Below are 26630 nucleotides of genomic sequence, written 5' to 3' on the forward strand. Positions count from 1 at the left end.
TGGGCTTCTGTTTTCATGAAGTTGTTTAATAAAGCTTTGTTTTTTAACATTATTTTTACTATAAACAAACATACCATTTTTATAAATCTTTTCAAACTGTGCTTGCTCTTCAATTCGCTGTCCAACATGGAGCACCCCTAGTCTCTAAAACAAGAATAAAAAAAATAAAAAAAACTACATAAGGACTTATATGAACAATATTTTGTCAACCCAGAGATTTGTAACAATCAATTTCAGAGCACATTTGTTCATCCACATTGTTGAAAATTCTTATTATTTTAAATTTTGATTTTCCAACACATTAAAGGGATATTATAGGGCCATAATAGTCAAAAAATTACATGCTCTAATTCGCCTGTCATTTTAAGACTAGCGACACTGTGTTTAGCCCCTGACCATCTTAGTTGTACGACTAGTGCTGCTGATTGGATCAGTAGTGGCTTTAAATTGGACTCAGCAGTGATCTACGGGCCCCCGAGAGGTACTCCTACTGTGCTTAACGCATTTGCGAGGGGATAAACTAACAGTAGGGAACAGTCGCAAGTCTTAAAATTGCATGCCCTAACGAATTAGAAGATGTCATTTTTTTTACTGTAATGGTCATCTTCAGAATGTTTTAGCAAGTAGCTGCCTTGTATAATTTTTCACCAGGGGCTTCATTATATTTGACACAGCTTCAACCTTATCAGGTGGTGCTTGTTTCTGAACTCATAAGTAATAATGATCAAAGAATTCATCTATTTGCACAAACATGTTTTGAAAGGGCTCTGCCCCTTTCTGGAGCTACTGTAGAATAAAGAGCATATCAGATTGTATCATATCCTTGGTAGCTTCAAAGTAATAAATAAGGACTTACTATAACTCACATCTGATGTCATTCTTAGGATTTAGAAAGAATGATAGCACCAGAACACCAGAACAACATTCCAAGAACTAATCACTTTTGGAATATACAGTTATTAATAAGCCCTCAATTAGAAGTAAATGAAAGAATATGAAGGCAATAAATTGTAGATCTATTAGTGTAGTGCAAATGTAGACCCTGTAATGATCCGAATGGATAGGAATATAAAGATATACATCCTTTAGATTTATGACATACATAAACTGACCTGTCACTGAATGATGGGTCCTAATTCTGAAATTAGTAACTTTCAAAAATGTATTAAAGTGCTTTTAAGTCCAAAACTGACCTTCTCTCTTTGTAACAAAGACAAGAAAAAAAAAACCGAAATTTATGCTTACCTGATAAAAATGTTTATTTCTTGACACGGTGAGTCCACGGATCATCATCAATTACTGTTGGGAATATCACTCCTGGCCAGCAGGAGGCGGCAATGAGCACCACAGCAAAGCTGTTAAATATCACTTCCCTTCCCACAAAACCCAGTCATTCGGCCGAAGGAAAGGAGAAAAAGGAAATAACACAAGGTGCAGAGGTGCCTGAGGTTTATATAACAGGTCCTCTTTTTGAGAAAACAAGGTTTAGAAGGAGGAAGGCACCCTGAAATTTGGGGTTTTATGTCCCTTTAAAACAAGACTCAAACTGTTTTCCAGCTCAGCAGGAAGGTTCCATGCACACCTCACCCAGGAATGTCTTGAAAAGCACGCGTCCTAAAACAGATACTCCTGAGAACTACTACGAGAGAGTATCACTTGTCGATTGATCTAGATCCATCTCTGAGACAGATCCACTGTTGAAAATGGCAAAAGGATTGAAGTCCAATATCACAGACCAATTCCTCCATATTAAATCATCGAAAGATGAATAAAAATCAACTGCAGCCAGATCCAAACTTCCAACCTGTAGGTTGCAAGAATGGTTGTTATTTACCGGACCACAAGAGCTCGCAGTTAGCCGGTCAGTAAACTGCTGAGAAAAGAAAAAGAATACATCTTGAAAATAAAAAACCTTGATAGGAATCTTCTCCTCAACGGAGAAACTATAATGATTTCCAGATTCATTTCTCATCCTCGAGAAAGAAAATTGTACAAGATCTTCAGGAAAGGGAGTCAGCTCGAAGAAGGATGACCCTGAATCCTAAATTGTCCATAAAAGCATCTTGCAATACTCCAAGACCAAAGAACCCTTTCTAGGAAGACAAGAAGATCCTAAATAATGGGAGCAGAATACACATCCCTCAGGTCTATGTTCAATATGAACAAGCCCTCTCAAACCAAAGGAGTGTGGATACTATCTAAGGTCCGACCCTGAGAAAGGTAAATACCTAGATTCCGTTCCCAGACTGGGATTGGAGTTATCGCTTCCAGAGAGGAAGGCCCTTAACCCAGTTCAAGGAAAAGCTCTCCACAGGTCTAGATTACCGACACTCTAATCTCAAATTGTACTTTAAAAGACAAGACTTGTTCATTTAGTCTTGCTGAAGGTGTGTGGAAGAAAAATCTTTCTCCACCATTAACTCATAGGAAAACTCTGCCAGATCATGAAGGACAAATCAGAATCGATGATTAGGAGGAACAACATTTTAAAACCTGCAACTGCAAGACTAAAAAGCTTAAACTGCACCATTAAGCCCTAGGTAGGGTTCTCAGCTAACCAGGTATCAGCTACGATGTCCGGCGACTAGTACAGCAAGTCTATAAGACAAGGAATTGCTCAAATTGAACAGTAAACCCTCCAGCTTCTATCCATGGATCCGGAAGGAGCAACTACCCTCCCTAAGGATCGAAGTTCTCTGAGTCAGGTAGAACAGCAGAGATAAATAAATATTACAAAATCTCTAACGGTTGACAACAGGACATTGAAGTTGACCAAGTAACAAACACCTCCTTTAGAGTACACAAGGTGTAAACATACACCTGAAGTAGATCACTTCAGCAGCAGATGAAGAAATTATACTGGCCGAATCTGAGCCCTTCACCTAGCTACCAGTGAATCCCTCACCAAACCAAACTCCTTCCACAAAGAAACCGAGACTCTTTAAAAAAAAAAAAAAAAAATCCAGATTCTTTAGGATTGACGACAGGCGTATTGAAGTTGCTCAAAATAGCCAAAACCTCCCTTAAACGTACATGAAGGTGTAAAAGCTTAATTCTGACGGTTACTACTTCAGCAACAAATGAAGGAATTATAATGACCAAATCTGAGATTTCACCCTCAGATCCAACTGGTGGATCCTCCTCATCAGTTCAATGAGGAAGGTGAACAGTAGCAGACAATACAGAAACCTTACTAACTGAATCTCTAATGTTCCTCCAGCGATTTCCCCCTAAGATTAGAATAGCAAAACGTTCCCCATAATCTTTTATAAAAACGTCTCCACACAGAAAGGGACTGAGGAATGGCAAAACAACTCCTTTCTCAACTGGTGTATACTGAGTTGCAAGATCACAAGTCTTGGAGAGGAAATAACATGGTGCCGCATCTCCCTCACAGTGAAGGAGGCGGGGACACTTCAGCAGCTTGGTAATAAAGCATGAACATTTTTCTAGCATCGCGCTTCATTAAACCAGCTAAAGTAACTTACAATGTCTCATATCGAAAAGACAGTGAAAAACACATACATTTTCTACCAACATTGAGGGCAATTGAAGCGCAGAGACACACTACTCCGAGCTAGCCTCCAAAAACAAGGGAGACTCTAAAAAAAAAAAAACACCGTAATGGCGTCCTCTCTAATAAGATAGAAGCACACTAGATACGCTTATTACTGCGCTACTGAAATTTAAAAGGAAAGAAATACAAATTAGTTTGAGGGGTTATCAACCCCATAGGAGCCTCTAACATGTTCATATGAGACCCAAATATAAATACAGGGAATTCTATATTAACCCCTAGTCTCCTGTCACCATGAAATGCCTGCATACTGCCTCAGATATCCTTCTAAAGGATATATATGTCCCATATAAGATGCAGAGATGGAGCTACTTTCAACCCTTTTTAGTGCCAGTCTCCCAGCCCCAGAAGACGAAAAGACACTTAACTGCATTCTAGCCGTCCGGCAGGAGGACGACTCTCAAGGCATGAGAGGATGCCACTCCTCACAGAGACCTGTGGAAAAAAGAATTAACAGAGTAAGCCTACTCTGGTATTCTGACATAGGGCAGCAATCTGTTAGGAAAATGCAGCAAAGCCAACTTTACAAGTTCCTAACTGCTTTAAAGCTACCACAGCCCTGCTGAAGAGACTAACGTGGAGTACAGCTATACCCAAATTGTGATGGAATATCAGAGCAATCCTGCCCTGACTTCAAAATAAACAATCTTAATAGAAGAATCATAATTAGACACCTAATTACATCACCTCCTCCTTGCACTAGAGGCAAAGAGAATGACTGGGGTTTGTGGGAAAAGAAGTGATATTTAACAGGGTTGCTGTGGTGCTCTTTGCCTCCTCCTGCTGGCCAGAAGTCATATTCCCAACAGTAATTGATGATCCATGGACTCACTGTGTCATTAGAAAGAAAAGAACCAAACCCTATTCTAATGGACAAATGTGGATATTTTAAATACTGTGCATCTATTCAACAGAAAACAGTGGGCCTGAGAAAAAAAAAAAAAAAAAAGGCTTAGAAAAACAACAATGATATAGTCTAACCTGCAACTCTGATAGGCAAGATGGTCTGTCAAATTAATGTTTCCTGAAAGTTTGAACCAGCCTCCTAAATGGGTTAATATAAATGAACAACTGAAAAAACTAAATGAGGCAAACAATAGCAAAGTGTGAACAAAAGGAGCAACAGCCAGTGTAGAAGATCTGTATACAAATGCAGGGTAGCCAAATGACAAGCTACCTACATTAGCAAAGCTACCTGTAACCAGCTAGTCAAGAGAGCCCAACAATGCCTCCTTACACATTAATAGGACACTGCTACTTCAGAAAGGGAGTCTGGTGCAATTTCCTCTTTCAACTTCCACTCTGAAGTGCAGAAGTGAGCTAGATAGCTTAATTAAAAGGAGTTGCAAAATGCTGTCAATGTATTTAGTAAGTAAATATTATTTTATCTATATTTCAATCATTATTTCAACTTGTACTGTTATTAGTTACCATTGCGTATTGCGTGTGTGAAGGAAGAAGCAGGGGATGTTTCTGGCACCAGCGCCAGTACTGCAACTTACTTGAGGTAAAATGCTTATATCTGGAAACACTCTAGACCAGTGATGGCTAACCTTGGCACCAAAGATGTTTTGAAACTACATTTCCTATGATGCTTAGGCACTCTGCAGTTTAGTTGAGCATCAAAAAAAAAGGTAGTTCGGAGGCAACAGGGGTGCAAAGGTTAGCCATCATTGCAAGAAAGAAAGAAAACAGCATGGCTCCAAGGTAACCTCTAGGATCAGTGGTGTACTCGCAAACAAACGCTCCTGAAAAGAGGGCTGAAGTCGAGAGGTGCACACCACAGAAAAGGACGAGTCAGTCCGGTGAATCGCAGAAGAGGCAGCACACTTGGTCTTTCAAACAAAAATCGGAAATTTATTCCAGGATTGAAGTCGTTAGACAAAAATACCAACACAGGAAGTAGAAAGGGGGCGTGTCCTTACGCGTATCGTGCCGTGCAGCACTTAGTCATAGGATCCTATGACTAAGTGCCACACGGCACGAAACGCGTAAGAACACGCCCCCTTTCTACTTCCTGTGTTGGTATGTTTGTCTAGCTACTTCAATCCTGGAATAAATTTCCGATTTTTGTTTGAAAGACCAAGTGTGCTGCCTCTTCTTCTCTTCTTTAGCCATCACTGCTCTAGGCCATTTGTTTGAGAAGCAAACCAAGCCTAGCATTATCCACTGGAGTGGAATGCTGCATTTTGAAGCAGCAACTCTATATATATTTATTTTATTATTTTAATTTCTTTACCTGTAGCTGAGCCTGAAGGGAGCGACGTGCCAAAAGACTCTGCACAACATTTGTTCGATCTAAACAGTCCATGCAGTTGCTTCGGAAAATTCCTTCTTGTTGACTGACCACTTTGCCTTCAGAGTCAACCAGAAAATAACTAGCACATAAAAAAAAAATATACAAAAGTTATAATTAAAGAAATATGCAGCAATCCAAAAACTCCAGTAAGGACAGGAAAGAAACCAAAGACAGGTTGAAATTGAATTCATAGAAATAATTAAATCATTTTTAACACAAAAAACCCCCAAAAAACTATAATTATCTTTTTTCATATAGTATTAAAAGGGACATTAAAAGGGACAGTCAACACCAGAATTTTGTTTTGTTTAAAAAGATAGATAATCCCTTTATTACCGATTCCCCAGTTATAATAATACACTTTTTACCTCTGTGATTACCTTGTATCTAAGCCTCTGCAAACTGACCCCTTATTTCAGTTCTTTTGACAGACTTGCATATTCACAAATCATTACTCACTCCTAGGTAACTTAACGTGTGTGAGCTCAATGTTATCTATCTGAAACACATGAACTAACTCCCTCTAGTGGTGAAAAACTGTCAAAATGCATTCAGATTAGAGGCGGCCTTCAAGGTCTAAGAAATTAGTTGAAAGCTAAACCTAATAGGTTTATTTGCTAAGAATCCCAAAAGAACAAAGCTAAATTGTTGATAAAAGTAAATTGGAAAGTTGTTTAAAATTACATTCTCTATCTGAATCATGAAAGTTTTTTTTGGACTTGACTGTCCCTTCAATTTATTTAATCACAAATAAAAAAAATTGTGTGCCAAAAAAAAAAAAAAAAAAAAAAAACAGAATTTATGTTTACCTGATAAATTTCTTTCTCCAACGGTGTGTCCGGTCCACGGCGTCATCCTTACTTGTGGGATATTCTCTTCCCCAACAGGAAATGGCAAAGAGCCCAGCAAAGCTGGTCACATGATCCCTCCTAGGCTCCGCCTACCCCAGTCATTCGACCGACGTTAAGGAGGAATATTAGCATAGGAGAAACCATATGGTACCGTGGTGACTGTAGTTAAAGAAAATAAATTATCAGACCTGATTAAAAAAAAAAACCAGGGCGGGCCGTGGACCGGACACACCGTTGGAGAAAGAAATTTATCAGGTAAACATAAATTCTGTTTTCTCCAACATAGGTGTGTCCGGTCCACGGCGTCATCCTTACTTGTGGGAACCAATACCAAAGCTTTAGGACACGGATGAAGGGAGGGAGCAAATCAGGTCACCTAAATGGAAGGCACCACGGCTTGCAAAACCTTTCTCCCAAAAATAGCCTCAGAAGAAGCAAAAGTATCAAACTTGTAAAATTTGGTAAAAGTGTGCAGTGAAGACCAAGTCGCTGCCCTACATATCTGATCAACAGAAGCCTCGTTCTTGAAGGCCCATGTGGAAGCCACAGCCCTAGTGGAATGAGCTGTGATTCTTTCAGGAGGCTGCCGTCCGGCAGTCTCGTAAGCCAATCTGATGATGCTTTTAATCCAAAAAGAGAGAGAGGTAGAAGTTGCTTTTTGACCTCTCCTTTTACCTGAATAAACAACAAACAAGGAAGATGTTTGTCTAAAATCCTTTGTAGCATCTAAATAGAATTTTAGAGCGCGAACAACATCCAAATTGTGCAACAAACGTTCCTTCTTTGAAACTGGTTTCGGACACAGAGAAGGCACGATAATCTCCTGGTTAATGTTTTTGTTAGAAACAACTTTCGGAAGAAAACCAGGTTTAGTACGTAAAACCACCTTATCTGCATGGAACACCAGATAAGGAGGGGAACACTGCAGAGCAGATAATTCTGAAACTCTTCTAGCAGAAGAAATTGCAACTAAAAACAAAACTTTCCAAGATAATAACTTAATATCAACGGAATGTAAGGGTTCAAACGGAACCCCCTGAAGAACTGAAAGAACTAAATTGAGACTCCAAGGAGGAGTCAAAGGTTTGTAAACAGGCTTAATTCTAACCAAAGCCTGAACAAAGGCTTGAACATCTGGCACAGCTGCCAGCTTTTTGTGAAGTAACACCGACAAGGCAGAAATCTGTCCCTTCAGGGAACTTGCCGATAATCCTTTTTCCAATCCTTCTTGAAGGAAGGATAGAATCCTAGGAATCTTAACCTTGTCCCAAGGGAATCCTTTAGATTCACACCAACAGATATATTTTTTCCAAATTTTGTGGTAAATCTTTCTAGTTACAGGCTTTCTGGCCTGAACAAGAGTATCGATAACAGAATCTGAGAAACCTCGCTTCGATAAAATCAAGCGTTCAATCTCCAGGCAGTCAGCTGGAGTGAAACCAGATTCGGATGTTCGAACGGACCCTGAACAAGAAGGTCTCGTCTCAAAGGTAGCTTCCAAGGTGGAGCCGATGACATATTCACCAGATCTGCATACCAAGTCCTGCGTGGCCACGCAGGAGCTATCAAGATCACCGACGCCCTCTCCTGATTGATCCTGGCTACCAGCCTGGGAATGAGAGGAAACGGCGGAAACACATAAGCTAGTTTGAAGGTCCAAGGTGCTACTAGTGCATCCACTAGAGCCGCCTTGGGATCCCTGGATCTGGACCCGTAACAGGGAACTTTGAAGTTCTGACGAGAGGCCATTAGATCCATGTCTGGAATGCCCCACAGCTGAGTGACTAGGGCAAAGATTTCCGGATGGAGTTCCCACTCCCCCGGATGCAATGTCTGACGACTCAGAAAATCCGCTTCCCAATTTTCCACTCCCGGGATGTGGATAGCAGACAGGTGGCAGGAGTGAGACTCCGCCCATAGAATAATCTTGGTCACTTCCTCCATCGCTAGGGAACTCCTTGTTCCCCCCTGATGGTTGATGTACGCAACAGTCGTCATGTTGTCTGATTGAAACCGTATGAACTTGGTCCTTACTAGCTGAGGCCAAGCCTTGAGAGCATTGAATATCGCTCTCAGTTCCAGAATATTTATCGGTAGAAGAGATTCTTCCCGAGACCAAAGACCCTGAGCTGTCAGGGATCCCCAGACCGCGCCCCAGCCCGTCAGACTGGCGTCGGTCGTGACAATGACCCACTCTGGTCTGCGGAATGTCATCCCTTGTGACAGGTTGTCCAGGGACAGCCACCAACGGAGTGAGTCTCTGGTCCTCTGATTTACTTGTATCTTTGGAGACAAGTCTGTATAGTCCCCATTCCACTGACTGAGCATGCACAGTTGTAATGGTCTTAGATGGATGCGCGCAAAAGGAACTATGTCCATTGCCGCTACCATCAACCCGATCACTTCCATGCACTGAGCTACGGAAGGAAGAGGAACGGAATGAAGAATCCGACAAGAGTCCAGAAGCTTTGTTATTCTGGCCTCTGTTAGAAAAATCCTCATTTCTGAGGAATCTATAATTGTTCCCAAGAAGGGAACCCTTGTTGACGGGGATAGAGAACTCTTTTCCACGTTCACTTTCCAGCCGTGAGATCTGAGAAAGGCCAGGACGATGTCCGTGTGAGCCTTTGCTCGAGGGAGGGACGACGCTTGAATCAGAATGTCGTCCAGGTAGGGTACTACTGCAATGCCCCTTGGTCTTAGCACCGCTAGAAGGGACCCTAGTACCTTTGTGAAAATCCTTGGAGCAGTGGCTAATCCGAAAGGAAGCGCCACGAACTGGTAATGTTTGTCCAGGAATGCAAACCTTAGGAACCGATGATGTTCCTTGTGGATAGGAATATGTAGATACGCATCCTTTAAATCCACCGTGGTCATGAATTGACCTTCCTGGATGGAAGGAAGGATAGTTCGAATGGTTTCCATCTTGAACGATGGGACCTTGAGAAATTTGTTTAAGATCTTGAGATCTAGGATTGGTCTGAACGTTCCCTCTTTTTTGGGAACTATGAACAGATTGGAGTAGAACCCCATCCCTTGTTCTCTCAATGGAACAGGATGAATCACTCCCATTTTTAACAGGTCTTCTACACAATGTAAGAACGCCTGTCTTTTTATGTGGTCTGAAGACAACTGAGACCTGTGGAACCTCCCCCTTGGGGGAAGTCCCTTGAATTCCAGAAGATAACCCTGGGAGACTATTTCTAGCGCCCAAGGATCCAGAACATCTCTTGCCCAAGCCTGAGCGAAGAGAGAGAGTCTGCCCCCCACCAGATCCGGTCCCGGATCGGGGGCCAATATTTCATGCTGTCTTGGTAGCAGTGGCAGGTTTCTTGGCCTGCTTTCCCTTGTTCCAGCCTTGCATTGGTCTCCAAGCTGGCTTGGCCTGAGAAGTATTACCCTCTTGCTTAGAGGACGTAGCACCTTGGGCTGGTCCGTTTTTACGAAAGGGACGAAAATTAGGTCTATTTTTTGCCTTGAAAGGCCGATCCTGAGGAAGGGCATGGCCCTTACCCCCAGTGATATCAGAGATAATCTCTTTCAAGTCAGGACCAAACAGCGTTTTCCCCTTGAAAGGAATGTTTAGTAGCTTGTTCTTGGAAGACGCATCAGCCGACCAAGATTTCAACCAAAGCGCTCTGCGCGCCACAATAGCAAACCCAGAATTCTTAGCCGCTAACTTAGCCAATTGCAAAGAGGCGTCTAGAGTGAAAGAATTAGCCAATTTGAGAGCATTGACTCTGTCCATAATCTCCTCATAAGGAGGAGAGTCACTATCGAGCACCTTAATCAGTTCATCAAACCAGAAATATGCGGCTGTAGTGACAGGGACAATGCATGAAATGGGTTGTAGAAGGTAACCCTGCTGAACAAACATCTTTTTAAGCAAACCTTCTAATTTTTTATCCATAGGATCTTTGAAAGCACAACTATCCTCTATGGGAATAGTGGTGCGTTTGTTTAAAGTAGAAACCGCTCCCTCGACCTTGGGGACTGACTGCCATAAGTCCTTTCTGGGGTCGACCATAGGAAACAATTTTTTAAATATGGGGGGAGGGACGAAAGGAATACCGGGCCTTTCCCATTCTTTATTAACAATGTCCGCCACCCGCTTGGGTATAGGAAAAGCTTCTGGGAGCCCCGGCACCTCTAGGAACTTGTCCATTTTACATAGTTTCTCTGGGATGACCAAATTTTCACAATCATCCAGAGTGGATAATACCTCCTTAAGCAAAATGCGGAGATGTTCCAATTTAAATTTAAATGTAATCACATCAGATTCAGCCTGCTGAGAAATGTTCCCTAAATCAGTAATTTCTCCCTCAGACAAAACCTCCCTGGCCCCCTCAGATTGGGTTAGGGGCCCTACAGAGATATTAATATCAGCGTCGTCATGCTCTTCAGTAACTAAAACAGAGCATCCACGCTTACGCTGACAAGGGTTCATTTTGGCTAAAATGTTTTTGACAGAATTATCCATTACAGCCGTTAATTGTTGCATAGTAAGGAGTATTGGCGCGCTAGATGTACTAGGGGCCTCCTGAGTGGGCAAGACTCGTGTAGACGAAGGAGGGAATGATGCAGTACCATGCTTACTCCCCTCACTTGAGGAATCATCTTGGGCATCATTGTCATTATCACATAAATCACATTTATTTAAATGAATAGGAATTCTGGCTTCCCCACATTCAGAACACAGTCTATCTGGTAGTTCAGACATGTTAAACAGGCATAAACTTGATAAGAAAGTACAAAAAAACGTTTTGAAATAAAACCGTTACTGTCACTTTAAATTTTAAACTGAACACACTTTATTACTGCAATTGCGAAAAAACATGAAGGAATTGTTCAAAATTCACCAAACTTTCACCACAGTGTCTTAAAGCCTTGAAAATATTGCACACCAATTTTGGAAGCTTTAACCCTTAAAATAACGGAACCGGAGCCGTTTTAAGCTTTAACCCCTTTACAGTCCCTGGTATCTGCTTTGCTGAGACCCAACCAAACCCAAAGGGGAATACGATACCAAATGACGCCTTCAGAAGTCTTTTATAAGTATCAGAGCTCCTCTCACATGCGACTGCATGCCATGCCTCTCAAAAACAAGTGCGCAACACCGGCGCGAAAATGAGACTCTGCCTATGCTTTGGGAAAGCCCCTAAAGAATAAGGTGTCTAAAACAGTGCCTGCCGATATTATTATATCAAAATACCCAGAATAAATGATTCCTCAAGGCTAAATAAGTGTTAATATCAATCGATTTAGCCCAAAAAAGGTCTACAGTCTAAATAAGCCCTTGTGAAGCCCTTATTTACAATCGTAATAAACATGGCTTACCGGATCCCATAGGGAAAATGACAGCTTCCAGCATTACATCGTCTTGTTAGAATGTGTCATACCTCAAGCAGCAAAGGACTGCAAACTGTTCCCCCAACTGAAGTTAATTGCTCTCAACAGTCCTGTGTGGAACAGCCATGGATTTTAGTTACGGTTGCTAAAATCATTTTCCTCATACAAACAGAATTCTTCATCTCTTTTCTGTTTCTGAGTAAATAGTACGTACCAGCACTATTTGAAAATAACAAACTCTTGATTGAATAATGAAAAACTACAGTTAAACACTAAAAAACTCTAAGCCATCTCCGTGGAGATGTTGCCTGTACAACGGCAAAGAGAATGACTGGGGTAGGCGGAGCCTAGGAGGGATCATGTGACCAGCTTTGCTGGGCTCTTTGCCATTTCCTGTTGGGGAAGAGAATATCCCACAAGTAAGGATGACGCCGTGGACCGGACACACCTATGTTGGAGAAAAGTTACTTTATTTTTAACTCCCAAAGCTCTCCTGGTGGCATTAATACAGCTCACAAGCATAAACAAACAGTTACAAAAAATTTTAATGTTTTAAAATGCTTTATCTTTCGCAATCATACAAAAACAAGCAAACAATCTTTAATGTCCCTAGTTTATATTAAAATAACCTCTATAACCTGGTCGACGACTCACCCAAATTCATCTTGAGTTTCTGCAACCTGATTCACTAAAAGTTGCAGGCGATCCCAACGCATTCTACTGCATTCTTTATGGAAATCAAATGCAATATACCTGACGATGAACAAAATGAAGGAGAAGAGAATATGAGTGAAACAATCTCCAGTAAAAATCTAACACTTATGTTGCAAAAATTCTAACTGTTGTATAAGAAGGGTGAAAAATGCCTCCTCATTAAAATGTATTTAAAAGATAAGTACTTTAAAGATCCTATTAATGTTGAACAATTACATCAGCAAAACTGTGAATACATTATTACAATAAAATGACAGAGTAAGATCATGATACTGGTCTGATATGAATGTGTCTATACCAATACAAACCACCATGGTGTATGTACTATTCCATTTCTAACCAATGTTTTCAAGGCTGGTTACAAAGAATACATTTAACTAAGAAAACATAGTTGAAAATGAAATACACCAAACAAAAACACTTAAAAGTTCATTATAGTAATTTTTTTTAATCATTTCATACTTAATGACAACTACAGAGAGTGCTTTTTTGAAATAAAATGCAACTAGCAGTATTACCTAACCAATCCATTTCCAAGACTAACTATCATTTCTCCAAATGTTTGTTCCAATGGTCTTTCAGAGCCCTTTTGGTTAACCTGCAAATATAAAAAATAAAATAAATATCAAAGAACAAAAATTTGCTATAGCATCATCGTGTCATAAGGATTTTTCCAGAAAGTATAAAAATGGTATTGTTTACATACATTTTGGTACATAGGAAACAAGTCAGAATTGTGCAGGAATAAAAATAAAAAAATAGTGGACATTCCGACAGTCTTTAAGAGTTAAACTGATATTTGACAACAGAATTTTTTTTAAACTCTCAGAATGTCATCAGTTCTACAGAGATTATAAATTTACTTCTGGCTCCTTACAGTTTGGATTATTGTATATACTTGCAGGATGCTAAGTTGCGAATACATTTGTCAACCCTTAAAAATAAGCATTAACACCTACACACACATACAATAAAAAGCATCTTGAGATGTCATCAAATTAAACCACAGAGCCACAAATATTACTTTTTTCAAGTCTGCACATATTTTTCCATTTTGTCACCATAATACGGATTCTGCTTTGCCATATTTCAACTCTCTCTCATATATGCAGGAGTCCTTGTGTTGTACTGGATTTCACTTCTATACCACAGCAGGTACTTTCTTATTATCAGTTTCTTAAAAAATTTTAAAATCTGACTTTTACCATGAGAAGAACCCCCCAGGAAAACCATACAGTTAAAGTATTTAAGAATCTATAAATAAGAATTTATCTAGCATGACAAGTGCCAGAATATTACATACACGCACAGATCCAAAATTAGGTCAAATAGAGTACAAAGTAAGTGCACGCAATGCTGTTCTGGAAATACTCTTAACTGAGAATGAACAACAGAAATTCTGTGCTGGTTCTAAAAGGCCAGTGCTACTTATGGTGCAGTCTCTTTTAGCTCACAAAGGAGAAATATCCTGTAGCATATCAGTCTGATCCTGACAGAAAGACAGTCCAGCCCTAAAATACCAGGTGATTCTCCTCTGACCAGTAATAAGCAGCAAATACCAGAGATGGAGGATAATTGTCCCCTTAACTTAGGGAAGTTATGATATATTTACAATGTGAAGAAGTGAAAATGGCTTCTTTGAAATGCTCTCTCTAGTTCTACGAGGAATTTTTAATTGCGTCAGCTACTTGGCAGCTGGACACATGATCATGTATTTTGGGGAGAAAAATACACAACAACAGGATTTCCACTTACAACTAAGGGATTCCTTGATGTCATATAAGGGGTCTCATAAAAGTGGTTATAGGAGTTAGATTAGTGCCCTTTTACCTCCATAGAAAATCTTCCGTGGTGCAGGTGATTATCTGCATCCTACCCGGCAAGGGACAGCTCATTCAAAGAAGGTACTTATCCTCTTTTTAATGAGGCAGCTCCTATCTATCTGGGTAAAACAAGAGCAGATGGGACCACCATTAGAGCCCTCTTCACTCTTATTAAAAACTTTTTGGTGCCTTGGATTGCAGGTTTTTATAATTTTTAAACAAATGACCTGCATAGCAGGTAAATAAGTCATTTGTTTCAGATACAGATGAATTATTCATACTTTGCTATTGAATAATGAGCATTTGGACAGCTAACATTTCTTTCATACACAACTTTTTTTCTTGTGGTCACTTAAAAAAAAGTATCATCCTTAAAATTCCTCATATAGATAAGTATCAATAACCTCAATAAGATGTTTAATTAGAACATGTACAATCATTTAGTGACAATTTTAATGGCATGTGACAATACAATGTAAACATTTGCACATAAAATGAAGTATTTAACTTCTATTATTATACCAAACCTTTTATCCTTTCCATTTTTAAAAATAAATTACCAAGTTAAGCACAACTTGCTTCCCATAGCTAATTATCTGTGAGTCGAAATGCCGCTGAAACCCATCCATCTGGAAAAAGGAAATGTGACCATTATCAAAACATAGAAAATATAAACTTACTCATTTAAACAATTTAAAACATTCAAAGTATCAATTTGCAATTTTAGCCCTACGTACTATTAACTACAAACTAATAAAACTTTATTTAGAAAAGGAACACTGAAAAATAAATAAAAAACCCACAAAGTAAGGTTTCAATTGATATATATTGAGTAAGCAAATGTATTATATAAATAAAATATATAAATCACAAACTGCTTGGAATTGATGATGGCATACGTAAAATTGCTATTAAACTATAAATATTATAGTAACCACCATAAAGAAACAGAATCATTCACATCTTAAAAGGGGACAATTAAACGTTCATGGTTCAGAAAGATCATGCTGCTTTTGATTCTAAAATGTAAATACTATTTTAAGTCATAGTTTAGTGATTGACCCACATAAATTATATATTATATTTCTTTGCATTGTGAGAATGCTGCAACAAAAAGTGTTTTTTTTTTTTAAAATACAGTGCCATTCCATCTGGTAAGCGCATTTCTTAACAGCATATTTGTGCTTGTCAAACAGTATTATGCTATGAGGCGCCCTCTCCTTGTTTATATAATTCCTCTATACTTATTAGACGCTTTGGGTAGTATCAATTTGAAGCGCTAAGCTTGTAGCCAGTTCTTCTCCATGTGTGTGTGTGTATATATATATATATATATATATATATATATATATAAATGTGTGTATATTATATATTTGTGTGTGTATATATTTTACATATATTCGCACATGTGCGTATATATATATATGTATATGTGTGTGTATGTGTGTGTATATATGTATATATATATATATATATATATATATATATATATATATATATATATACATATATATACATATATATATATATATATATATATATATACACACATACACACACACAGACATACATATATATATATAAACACATATATATATATATATATATATATATATATATATATATATATATATATATATATATATATATATATATATATATATTCCACTGGGTTGTCCCCACTTGTAGCGCAAAAAACCTCTCCAAAGAAAAGTAAAACTTCCTTTATTGTGATATCAAAAGTAAAAACATGACAGCCTACACACGACTGTAATAAAGCACAATATGTAAAAACACAGTGTCAGTGATCTGAACCACATGCAGACATGTTTCGTGCAGTTGCGCACTTGATCACTGCTTGAAAGCAATCCTGATCACACCTACTTTATAGCACTTTTCTTAAAGAGACATTTGTGAATGGTAGACACTGTGTGAATTATCTCTCAGTTTACTGCCTATCCTTTGTTGAAGAACATTTTTCAAAAAGTTATTTCATGCATTAGCAGAAATTTTTTTTCTCTTCTACATGTGTACTAATAATATTAGTTAATATGATGTTAACTTTTATACATTAACTTTTATACATTAAAAATTACATTATATCTTTGCCTCATTTATCCCAAGTATATCTTGTATCACTAGATAAAATTGCAATCTTTGAATTATTTTAAGTGTAATTTATATATGACACTATGTACCATACAGAAATTGTTAAGTTTGTTTCTAGAGCAAAGTTTAGACTTTAGAATATGTATAAAGATAATTAATTAATTAAGACTTATATGATCGCCATACATTATTTCTCCCTTTTTTTACATTCTATTTATCAAAAAGAAAAACTGTTGAATATATATTAATTCACAAAAAGATCAAGGTCTCTACGCATATTGAGACCTAATGGATTACATGTTTTTAATGTGAAAATCCAAAAGACTTCACGTTTGTTAAGTTTGTCTTCTCTGTCACCTCCTCGTTTCCATAGAGGAACATGATCTATACCTCTATGGAAACGAGGAGGTGACAGAGAAGACAAACTTAACAAACGTGAAGTCTTTTGGATTTTCACATTAAAAACATGTAATCCATTAGGTCTCAATATGCGTAGAGACCTTGATCTTTTTGTGAATTAATATATATTCAACAGTTTTTCTTTTTGATAAATAGAATGTAAAAAAAGGGAGAAATAATGTATGGCGATCATATAAGTCTTAATTAATTAATTATCTTTATACATATTCTAAAGTCTAAACTTTGCTCTAGAAACAAACTTAACAATTTCTGTATGGTACATAGTGTCATATATAAATTACACTTAAAATAATTCAAAGATTGCAATTTTATCTAGTGATACAAGATATACTTGGGATAAATGAGGCAAAGATATAATGTAATTTTTAATGTATAAAAGTTAATGTATAAAAGTTAACATCATATTAACTAATATTATTAGTACACATGTAGAAGAGAAAAAAAATTTCTGCTAATGCATGAAATAACTTTTTGAAAAATGTTCTTCAACAAAGGATAGGCAGTAAACTGAGAGATAATTCACACAGTGTCTACCATTCACAAATGTCTCTTTAAGAAAAGTGCTATAAAGTAGGTGTGATCAGGATTGCTTTCAAGCAGTGATCAAGTGCGCAACTGCACGAAACATGTCTGCATGTGGTTCAGATCACTGACACTGTGTTTTTACATATTGTGCTTTATTACAGTCGTGTGTAGGCTGTCATGTTTTTACTTTTGATATCACAATAAAGGAAGTTTTACTTTTCTTTGGAGAGGTTTTTTGCGCTACAAGTGGGGACAACCCAGTGCAATATACTTTATTTACTCAGACGCTGATTACAGACCGGCTCAGTCTCCACAGCTGCAGATCTCCATACACTCTGATCCAATTGCTCCCCAGCGTGTTACCGGACAGTGAGCGATATACAGGTACCTTTGAAATTATATTGCTGATAGTCTATGTGTGCGCTTTTTACTTACCAAGTGTTCTATTATATATATATATATATATATATATATATATATATATATACACACACATATATATATATATATATATATATATATATATATAGACACATACACACACATTTATATATATATATTTATTAATAAAAATGATGCGTCATATTTATAAGTGTATCCCTGGTAAACTAAATACTTGAAACCAGGGGTGCCTGTGAACATAGATTAAATTGATTAATACAAGAAAAAAGTATGTTCTAGCCGGCACTAACACGTAGTGTGTGTATGTGTGTATATATATATATATATATATATATATATATATATATATATATATATATATATATATATATATATATATATATATATATATAAGAAAGGTGAAGAAAAGGCGCTAAAAGGGTCTCATAAGGATAAAAATGGATATAAAATCCAAACTAAAAAAATGGTCTTGGCCAAGTATAGAGTGTTGGACTCAGAACAAAACTGTAATCAATGATTTGTTGAGAACAGCATAAATGTGCTGAGTTCAGAAACATAAAACTCAATTTTAATTAATAAACATAAGTAAAAAAACACAATAAAAACCTACAACAATAAATTCTTAACTAACCTACAATCCAACTATTTAATTGTTAACAGTTGTTTTCTCTGGGTCCGGGATAGCTGGCTTAGACTAACTCGTAGAAAGTATGTGAAAGTCAGCTCCCGGATCGTATATCCAAAGTGAGAAGACAGAGATTGGGGATTCCAATACACAGTACAAAATAGAAAATACAAAAAAATACAAAGTAAAGAATACAAAGTGCAGGTGCAACTTTGTGTGTGTTGATTAGGCCCAATGTAGTGTGTATTTGTCCTAAATTAGATCATCACACTAAAAAAAAAACTATCAGTATATCTTTCCTGTATATAAGCTACCAAAAATTTATATAGCTATATTGAAAACGTGCAGTAAATGAAGGATCAGTAATACGACCTTACTGTTAAATCCTTACTATTATCCGGATAAAAATTGAGGTACTTATCTGAATAAAACTTTTTCGTTGGTGTATAAAATGGAGGAGTCTGAAAAACCGTGATACAAACGTCCTATTTAATCCTTGCTTATGACTAGAAAAAATAGAAGTACTTATCTGTATAGAACTTTTTCGTTGGTGTATAAAATGGAGGAGCCTGAAGAAAAAGGGTTGTAAACACGCCGGCGTGGTTGGTTTCCGCGTAACCGGAAGTGGATCCTGTGCGTTAAACCGGAAGTGACGTCACTGGTGTCGCAAATTATATATATATATATATATATAAAAAAGAAGAAGTCCTGACTGACTCATCAACACCCAGCTCAAACCGTTTAATCTAGGAACGTGAAATTTTTATGAAGTAGGAACCCACTAAGGAAGGATTTTTGGAAATTACATCCCTAAGGGGGTGAAAAAAGGGGGCGATTTTTTTTATGAGGATACCTATATCTCAAAAAAAGACTATTTTACAGACGTGAAAATTGGTATTTAGATTCTCCTTGATAAATAAACACGTGTTTTACCATTTCCCAAAAATCCATTTAAGGGGGGGTCAAAAGGGGGGGGGGCTAATTTATAAGGATACCTATATCTCAAAAACCAAAGATGTTACAGACGTGAAAATTGGTATTTAGATTCTCCTTCAAAAAATAAAGAAACCCATGCTTTAACATTTATGGAAAATACAGTTAAGGGGGGTGATTTATGAGGATGCCTATATCTTAAAAAAACAAAGATATTACAGACATGAAAATTGGTATTTAGATAACGAGAAACACAGAGAATTAACGAAAACTCAAGAAGTTCATGTCAGCGAGTGTGCAACCCGAATGTCAGCGAGTGTGCAACCCGAATGGGCACACGTCGTTGCGAGTGGTCACATTTTTCACTATTTTTTAAAAATCACAAAATCCACGCGAGCGAAGCCGCGGGCAACAGCTAATATATTATATACATACATACATATAAATACATACACACACATATATACACATACACATACATACATATTACACACACACATTATATATATATATATATACATATACATACACACTGTATACAGATACATACAAACTAGATAATAAGCTTATTGCAGCATATGACAATATATTCATAGTAGCCAACTGTAATTCTCCCAGCAGAAAGTATTTGTTGCCCCAAAAATATATATCAATAATTATTCTTACATGGTTGGCGACTTTGTTGATCTGTGGTTTTGGTTTGTATTTCAGGTTTGGTCTCTGCGACCAGAAAAATGGAATAGATCCACGTGTCTGAAATCGAAAAACAAGATTAATTGACTACATTAAGTTACAAAAAATGCATAATTATGGTAAATATAAAATCCCTTTTCATGTGCAGTTTATGATGTAAGATTAGTATTACAGATAGGAAAAGAAAAAAAAGACTATAATTACTTTTTTTCTCACTCTGTTTAACTAACTTCTGCACAGGAGCAGAACAATAAAGTCAAATCAGACAGAAACACACAATGCACCTTCAAACTATTGAAGAAGGTACCACCAATGAACCAATCTGGGGTGGGGGGGGGGGACTACTACATATCTTTCAATCACTATACACCTCCTCTTCAGGAGCTGTAATGTACTTCCAGGGATTAACACAAAGGGGAAGATTTATTAAATTGCATTCTCATTGCATTTATCTTGATAAATTTTCCTTATAGTAAAAAAACAAAATAGGATTAAACATTTTATTTTTACACAAGAATATCCCTTTAAACAGTTTGTATATATTTACTACAATGATTTACATGTTTCCTGATGCACAGTTTCCAAAATAAAAATGTTGCAATAAAAAAAAAAAAACAATCATGGGTTACACAGCTAAATCTTTGAAAAATATGCAAAGGTTGGGATAGAGACAAAATATATGTACTTTAAATTACTTTACCTGCAAATTTATACTGCAGTGCCTAGCGATTAACCCTTTCTTTTAAGTTTCCGAATTGTACAGCTCTAACTCCCCCCACACAATTCCTTTTATGGCTGCATCTATATCCACCATTGATATGGTAAGAATGAAAGACTTTAACAGTCATTATCTGCTGGAGCATGCCTAGAAGCAAATTAGCTTGCCTGTGCTTCTGATGCTAAACACTGACAAGGAGGGGTGGATCAGACTTCTCCAGACAGCATGGCTTTGTAAGCAATTTTGCTTATTTTTGAAAATTATTTTAAAATACTTGCCAGCAACTTTTAAACAATGTTTTATGCAAACGATTTTGACTTAATTAGCCCTTTCAGGATATGCACATATCTCAACATGCTTTATGGTCACTTTAAAGGGATATAAAACCCCAACATTTTATTTTTGTGATTCAGACAGAGTATATCATTTTAAAACAGTTTCTAATTTACTTCTATTATCAAATTTGCTTTGTTGAAGAGATACATGTGTAGGTGTCTGTAATATGTTAACAATTTACCTGAACAAAGGAAGCTTTATTTCCATTGTAGTGAATTATTTGCTCAGTTTCCACAAAGTTAGCAGCATGGCCTTCTGAATCAATACCTGAAGAACAAAAAAAAAAAAAGTATTACTTTTCATGAAGTATACTCCTTTTCCTGAAGTATACTCCTTTTCCTGAAGTATACTCCTTTTCCTGAAGTATACTCCTTTTCATGAAGTATACTCCTTTTCAAATCAGATCCAATACTGAATATAAAACCTGTACATCTTTCTCCTCTTTTGAGAGGAAGGGACAAACTGGTAAGATGTACATTTTTACATAAAATGACTGCTGGCTTTAGCATCACTGTTTTAAAGGGATATGAAACCCAATTTTTTTCTTTCACGAATCAGATAGAGCAGGCAATTTTAAACAACTTTCGAATTTACTCCCATTATAAACCTTTTCTTTGTTCTCTTGGTATCTTTATTTGAAAAAGCAGGAACGTAAGCTTAGGAGCTGGCCCATTTTTGGTTCAGCTAATTGGTGGCTAAGAGATAATGAAAGTTTAATTTTGACATTCATGCCACTTTAATATATATTTTTTTTCTTCTTTTTTGCTAAAGTTTTCTGTGTATTTGTTAATTTGGAGTAATATTTTTGTGTGTTCCTAAACCAATTGCAACTACATTAAGTGGGCATAAAAGCATCAATGTTATTTAGAATTCTCAAAATTTCTATTTCATGATTCAGATACAATTTTTTTTTTAAAGTAATTTGTTGAAGAGTATACCTAGGTAGGTAGCATGCACATGTCTTGAAAACTATATAGCAGCGGTTTCGCAAGAATGTTTTTGAACACTAGATGGCAGCAGCGTCTGAACAATCTATACTATAATTGCGTTTGTCCGTCGCCGTCAGCAGTTGCACACGCATCCTCAAAGGAATGTTGGCAGCGTGAGGAAGCCAACAGAATGTTGGCTGCGCGCGCAGCCAAAAGAATTCACCTGGATGCAGCGAAGCTGGATTTTTTCACCACCCTGCCATTTTCGAAATCCACCGGGATGCAGCGTAAGATGCGGATTCTTTCACCACCCTGCCATTTTCGGAATCCACAGAGATGCAGCAGAGAAAAACGGAGCACTACATAAAAAAAAAATTAACTAACCGCCCGTACGAACTATTAAGAAAAAAATAAACTAACTGCCCGCACAAAGTATTAAGAAAAGAAAAATATCCAATAAAATGTATTAATCCCTAAATCCGCCAACCACAACATCGCTAACTACCAAATACATCTATTAACCCCTAATCCGCCAACCCCCCACAACGCATTAAACCTAAATGACCTATTAACTCCTAAAACGCCAACCCCCACAACGCAAAAAATAATTAAATGACTAAGCCTCCTAACCTAACACCCCCTAAATTGACCCCTTAGTTAAATAAAAAAATACTCCATTACAATTAAAATAACATTTAAAAAAATTACATTAATGTAAAATTACAGAATATAAAAAAAGGCTTACATTACAAAAAATAATAAACAAAACTATCCAAAATAAAAAAAATAAACCTAATCCCTATGAAAATAAAAAGCCCCCCCAAAATAAAAACACCCCCTAATCTAAGAATAAACTACCAATAGCCATTTAAAAGGGCTTTTTGTAGGGCATTGCCCTAAAGAAATCAGCTTTTACATTAAAAATAAACAAAGTCCCCTCTAACAGTAAACCCCCCCCCCCCCCCCCAAAAAAAAATAACAGTAATAAACCTAAACTTCCCATTGCCATTGCATTTGTATGGGCATTGCTCTTTAGCAAATCTCCCGATAAACCCTGATCTAAAAAAAACAAAAAAACTAAAACTAAAGCCCCAAATAGGTACTCACGGTTTCAGAAGTCCGGCGGAGGTCTTTTTCCAGGCGGATCCATCATCTTCATCCACAGCGAAGGCGGCACGGATGTCCGGTGTGATCTTACAAATGTCCATACAAATGCCCCTTTTTATTTTGGGGGGTTTTACTGTTAGGGGGGGGGGGGACTTGGTTTATTTGTAATGTAAAAGAACTGATTTATTTAGGGCAATACCCTACAAAAAGCCATTTTAAGGGCTATTGGTAGTTTATTCTTAGATTAGGGGGGGGGGGCTTTTATTTTCATAGGGATTAGGTTGAATTTTTTTATTTTGCATAGTGTTTATTTTTTTCTTTATTTTTACTTTTTTATTTTTTGTAGCTTGAGGGTTAAATTTTTCCTCTGGGCAGGCTTATCAACTAGTATATAATATTGTTGAAAGCATTCTTGCCAAACTGCTGCCAAAGATTTACAAAAGTAAATTGGAAATTATTTATTTTTATTTTTAAACTCTAAATCATGAAAGAAAGATGTTTGGTTTCATGCCCCTTTAGGTTTTAAACATTTGTCTCATATATCTTTTAAAAAAACTAATTTATATAAGAACTTACCTGATAAATTAATTTCTTTCATATTGGCAAGAGTCCATGAGCAAGCAACGTATGGGATATACAATCCTACCGGGAGGGGCAAAGTTTCACAAACCTCAAAATGCCTATAAATACACCCCTCACCACACCCACAATTCAGTTTAACGACTAGCCAAGTAGTGGGGTGATAAACTAAGGAGCAAAAAAGCATACAAAAAGAGGAACTGGAAATAAAATTGTGCTTTTATACAAAAATCATAACCACCAAAAAAAGGGTGGGTCTCATGGACTCTTGCCAATATGAAAGAAATGAATTTATCAGGTAAGTTCTTACATAAATTATGTTTTCTTTCTTGTAATTGGCAAGAGTCCATGAGCTAGTGATGCATGGGATAGAAATACCCAAGATGTGGAAGTCCACAGAAGAGTTACTAGAGAGGGAGGGATAAAAAAAAACAGCTATTTCAGCTGAAAAAAAAAAATCAACAAAAAATAAGTCTCTCTTATAAATTTCACATAAATTTTAAGAAAAATAAATAAAATTATAAGCAGATCAAACTAAGACAGCTGCCTGAATAACTTTTCTACCAAAGACTGCTTAAGAAGAAGCAAATACATCAAAATGGTAACATTTAGTAAATCTATGCAAAGAAGACCAAGTTGCTGCTTTGCAAATCGGATCAACCGAAGCTTCATTCTTAAAAGCCCAAGAAGTGGTGACTGATCTAGTAGAATGAGCTGTAATTCTCTGAGGCGGAGACTGTCCTGTCTCCAAATAAGCCTTGTGAATCAAAAGCTTTAACCAAGATGCCAAAAGAAATGGCAGTGGCTTTCTGACCTTTCCTAGGACCAGAAAAAACAACAAATAGACTAGAAGTCTTCCTGAAATCTTTAGTAGCTTCGACATAATATTTCAAAGCTCTTACAACATCCAAAGAATGTAAATATCTTTCAAGTAGGGCTGCAACAACTAATCGGTAAGTTTTGATCATAAAAATAGTTGTCAACAAATCTCATTATCAATTAGGTGGTCAGTGATTAGTTGGTCAGTTGCACAGCACCAGCTGCTTTAATCTGACGATCTACTGCAACTAAGATTGTGCAAAAAAAATTTAATTTATTTATTTTTTTAATCTTTTTTCTATCAGATTAATCGGACAATAATTATCCGATTAATTGGATAGAAAAAATAATAATAAATAAAAATGTTTGCACAATACCATGTGCAGGAGTTCATCGGATTGAAGCAGCTGGTGCTGTGCAATAACCAACTAATCGCTGACCACCTAATTGATAATGACATTTTTTGACAAATATTTTTATGATCAATCTTACCGATTAGTTGTTGCAGCCCTACTTTCAAGAAAATTCTTAGGATTAGTACACAAGAAAAAAACAACAATTTATCTACTAATGTTGTTAGAATTCACAACCTTAGGAAGATATTTAAACAAAGTTTGCAAAACAGCCTTATCCTGATGGAAAATCAGAAAAGGAGACTCACAAGAGAGAGCAGACAATTCAGAAACTCTTCTAGCTGAAGAGATGGCCAAAAGAAACACTTTCCAAGAAAGTAGTTTAATATCCAAAGAATGCATAGGCTCAAAAGGAGGAGCCTGCAAAGCCTTCAAAACCAAATTAAGACTCCAAGGAAAAGAGATTGATTTAACAACAGGCTTGATACGAACCAAAGCCTGAACAAAACAGTGAATATCAGGAAGACTAGCAATCTTTCTATGAAATAAAACAGAAGAGCAGAAATTTGTCCCTTCAAAGTACTTGCAGACAAACCTTTATCCAAACCATCCTGAATAAACTGTAAAATTCTAGGAATTCTAAAAGAATGCCAAGAGAATTTATGAGAAGAACACCATGAAATATAGGTTCTCCAAACCCGATAATATATCTTCCTTGAAACAGACTTACGGGCCTGTGGCATAGTATTAATCACCAAGTCCGAGAAACTTCTATGACTAAGCATTCAATTTCCACACCATCCTGATGGAAAAAACAGCCCCTGAGACAGAAGGTCTGGCCTTAAAAGGAAGAGTCCAAGGTTGGCAACTGGACATCCGGACAAGATCCGCATACCAAAACCTGTGAGGCCATACTGGTGCTAACAGAAACATATGCGATTGTTCCATTATGATCTTGGAGATCACCCTTGGAAGAAGAACTAGAGGCGGAAAAATGTAAGCAGGTTGGTAAAACCAAGGAACTGCTAACACATCCACCATCTCCGTCTGAGGATCCCTGGACCTGGAAAGGTACCAGGGAAGCTTCTTGTTTAGATGGGAAGCCATCAGATCTATTTCGGGAAGACCCCACATCTGGACAATCTGACAAAATACATCTGGATGGAGAGACCACTCCACTGGATGTAAAGACTGACGACTGAGATAATCCGCTTCCCAATATTAGACAGGAGTTGGATTCCACGCAAGAAAGCATACAAGATACTTCTTTCATCGCTAAAGGACTGCGATTCCTCCCCTGATGATTGAAATATGCCACAGTTGTGATCTTGTCTGTCGGAAAACAAATGAATGATTCTCTCATTAATAGAGGCCAAGCCTGAAGAGACCTGAAAATAGCACAGAGTTCTAAAATATTGATTAGTAACCTCGCCTCTTGAGGATTCCAAACTCCTTGTGCTGTCAGAGAC

At 37.1% G+C, this 26630-nt stretch overlaps 1 protein-coding gene across 1 annotated transcript in view; it reads right to left on the bottom strand.

Annotated features, from left to right (window-relative positions):
* SACM1L (SAC1 like phosphatidylinositide phosphatase) overlaps positions 1–26630 on the bottom strand; it is a 92825-nt gene that overhangs the window by 26705 nt on the left and 39490 nt on the right. Inside the window, exons 9-15 of the mRNA XM_053714469.1 lie at positions 21556–21641; positions 20294–20380; positions 15174–15242; positions 13309–13388; positions 12731–12829; positions 5817–5955; positions 75–144 (exon numbers count right to left, since the gene is read on the bottom strand). Of these exons, the coding sequence (XP_053570444.1) occupies positions 75–144; positions 5817–5955; positions 12731–12829; positions 13309–13388; positions 15174–15242; positions 20294–20380; positions 21556–21641 (630 nt within the window). The remainder of the gene's footprint in view (positions 1–74; positions 145–5816; positions 5956–12730; positions 12830–13308; positions 13389–15173; positions 15243–20293; positions 20381–21555; positions 21642–26630) is intronic.

This window comes from Bombina bombina, chromosome 5, assembly GCF_027579735.1.
Source record: "Bombina bombina isolate aBomBom1 chromosome 5, aBomBom1.pri, whole genome shotgun sequence".
Taxonomy (NCBI): domain Eukaryota; kingdom Metazoa; phylum Chordata; class Amphibia; order Anura; family Bombinatoridae; genus Bombina; species Bombina bombina.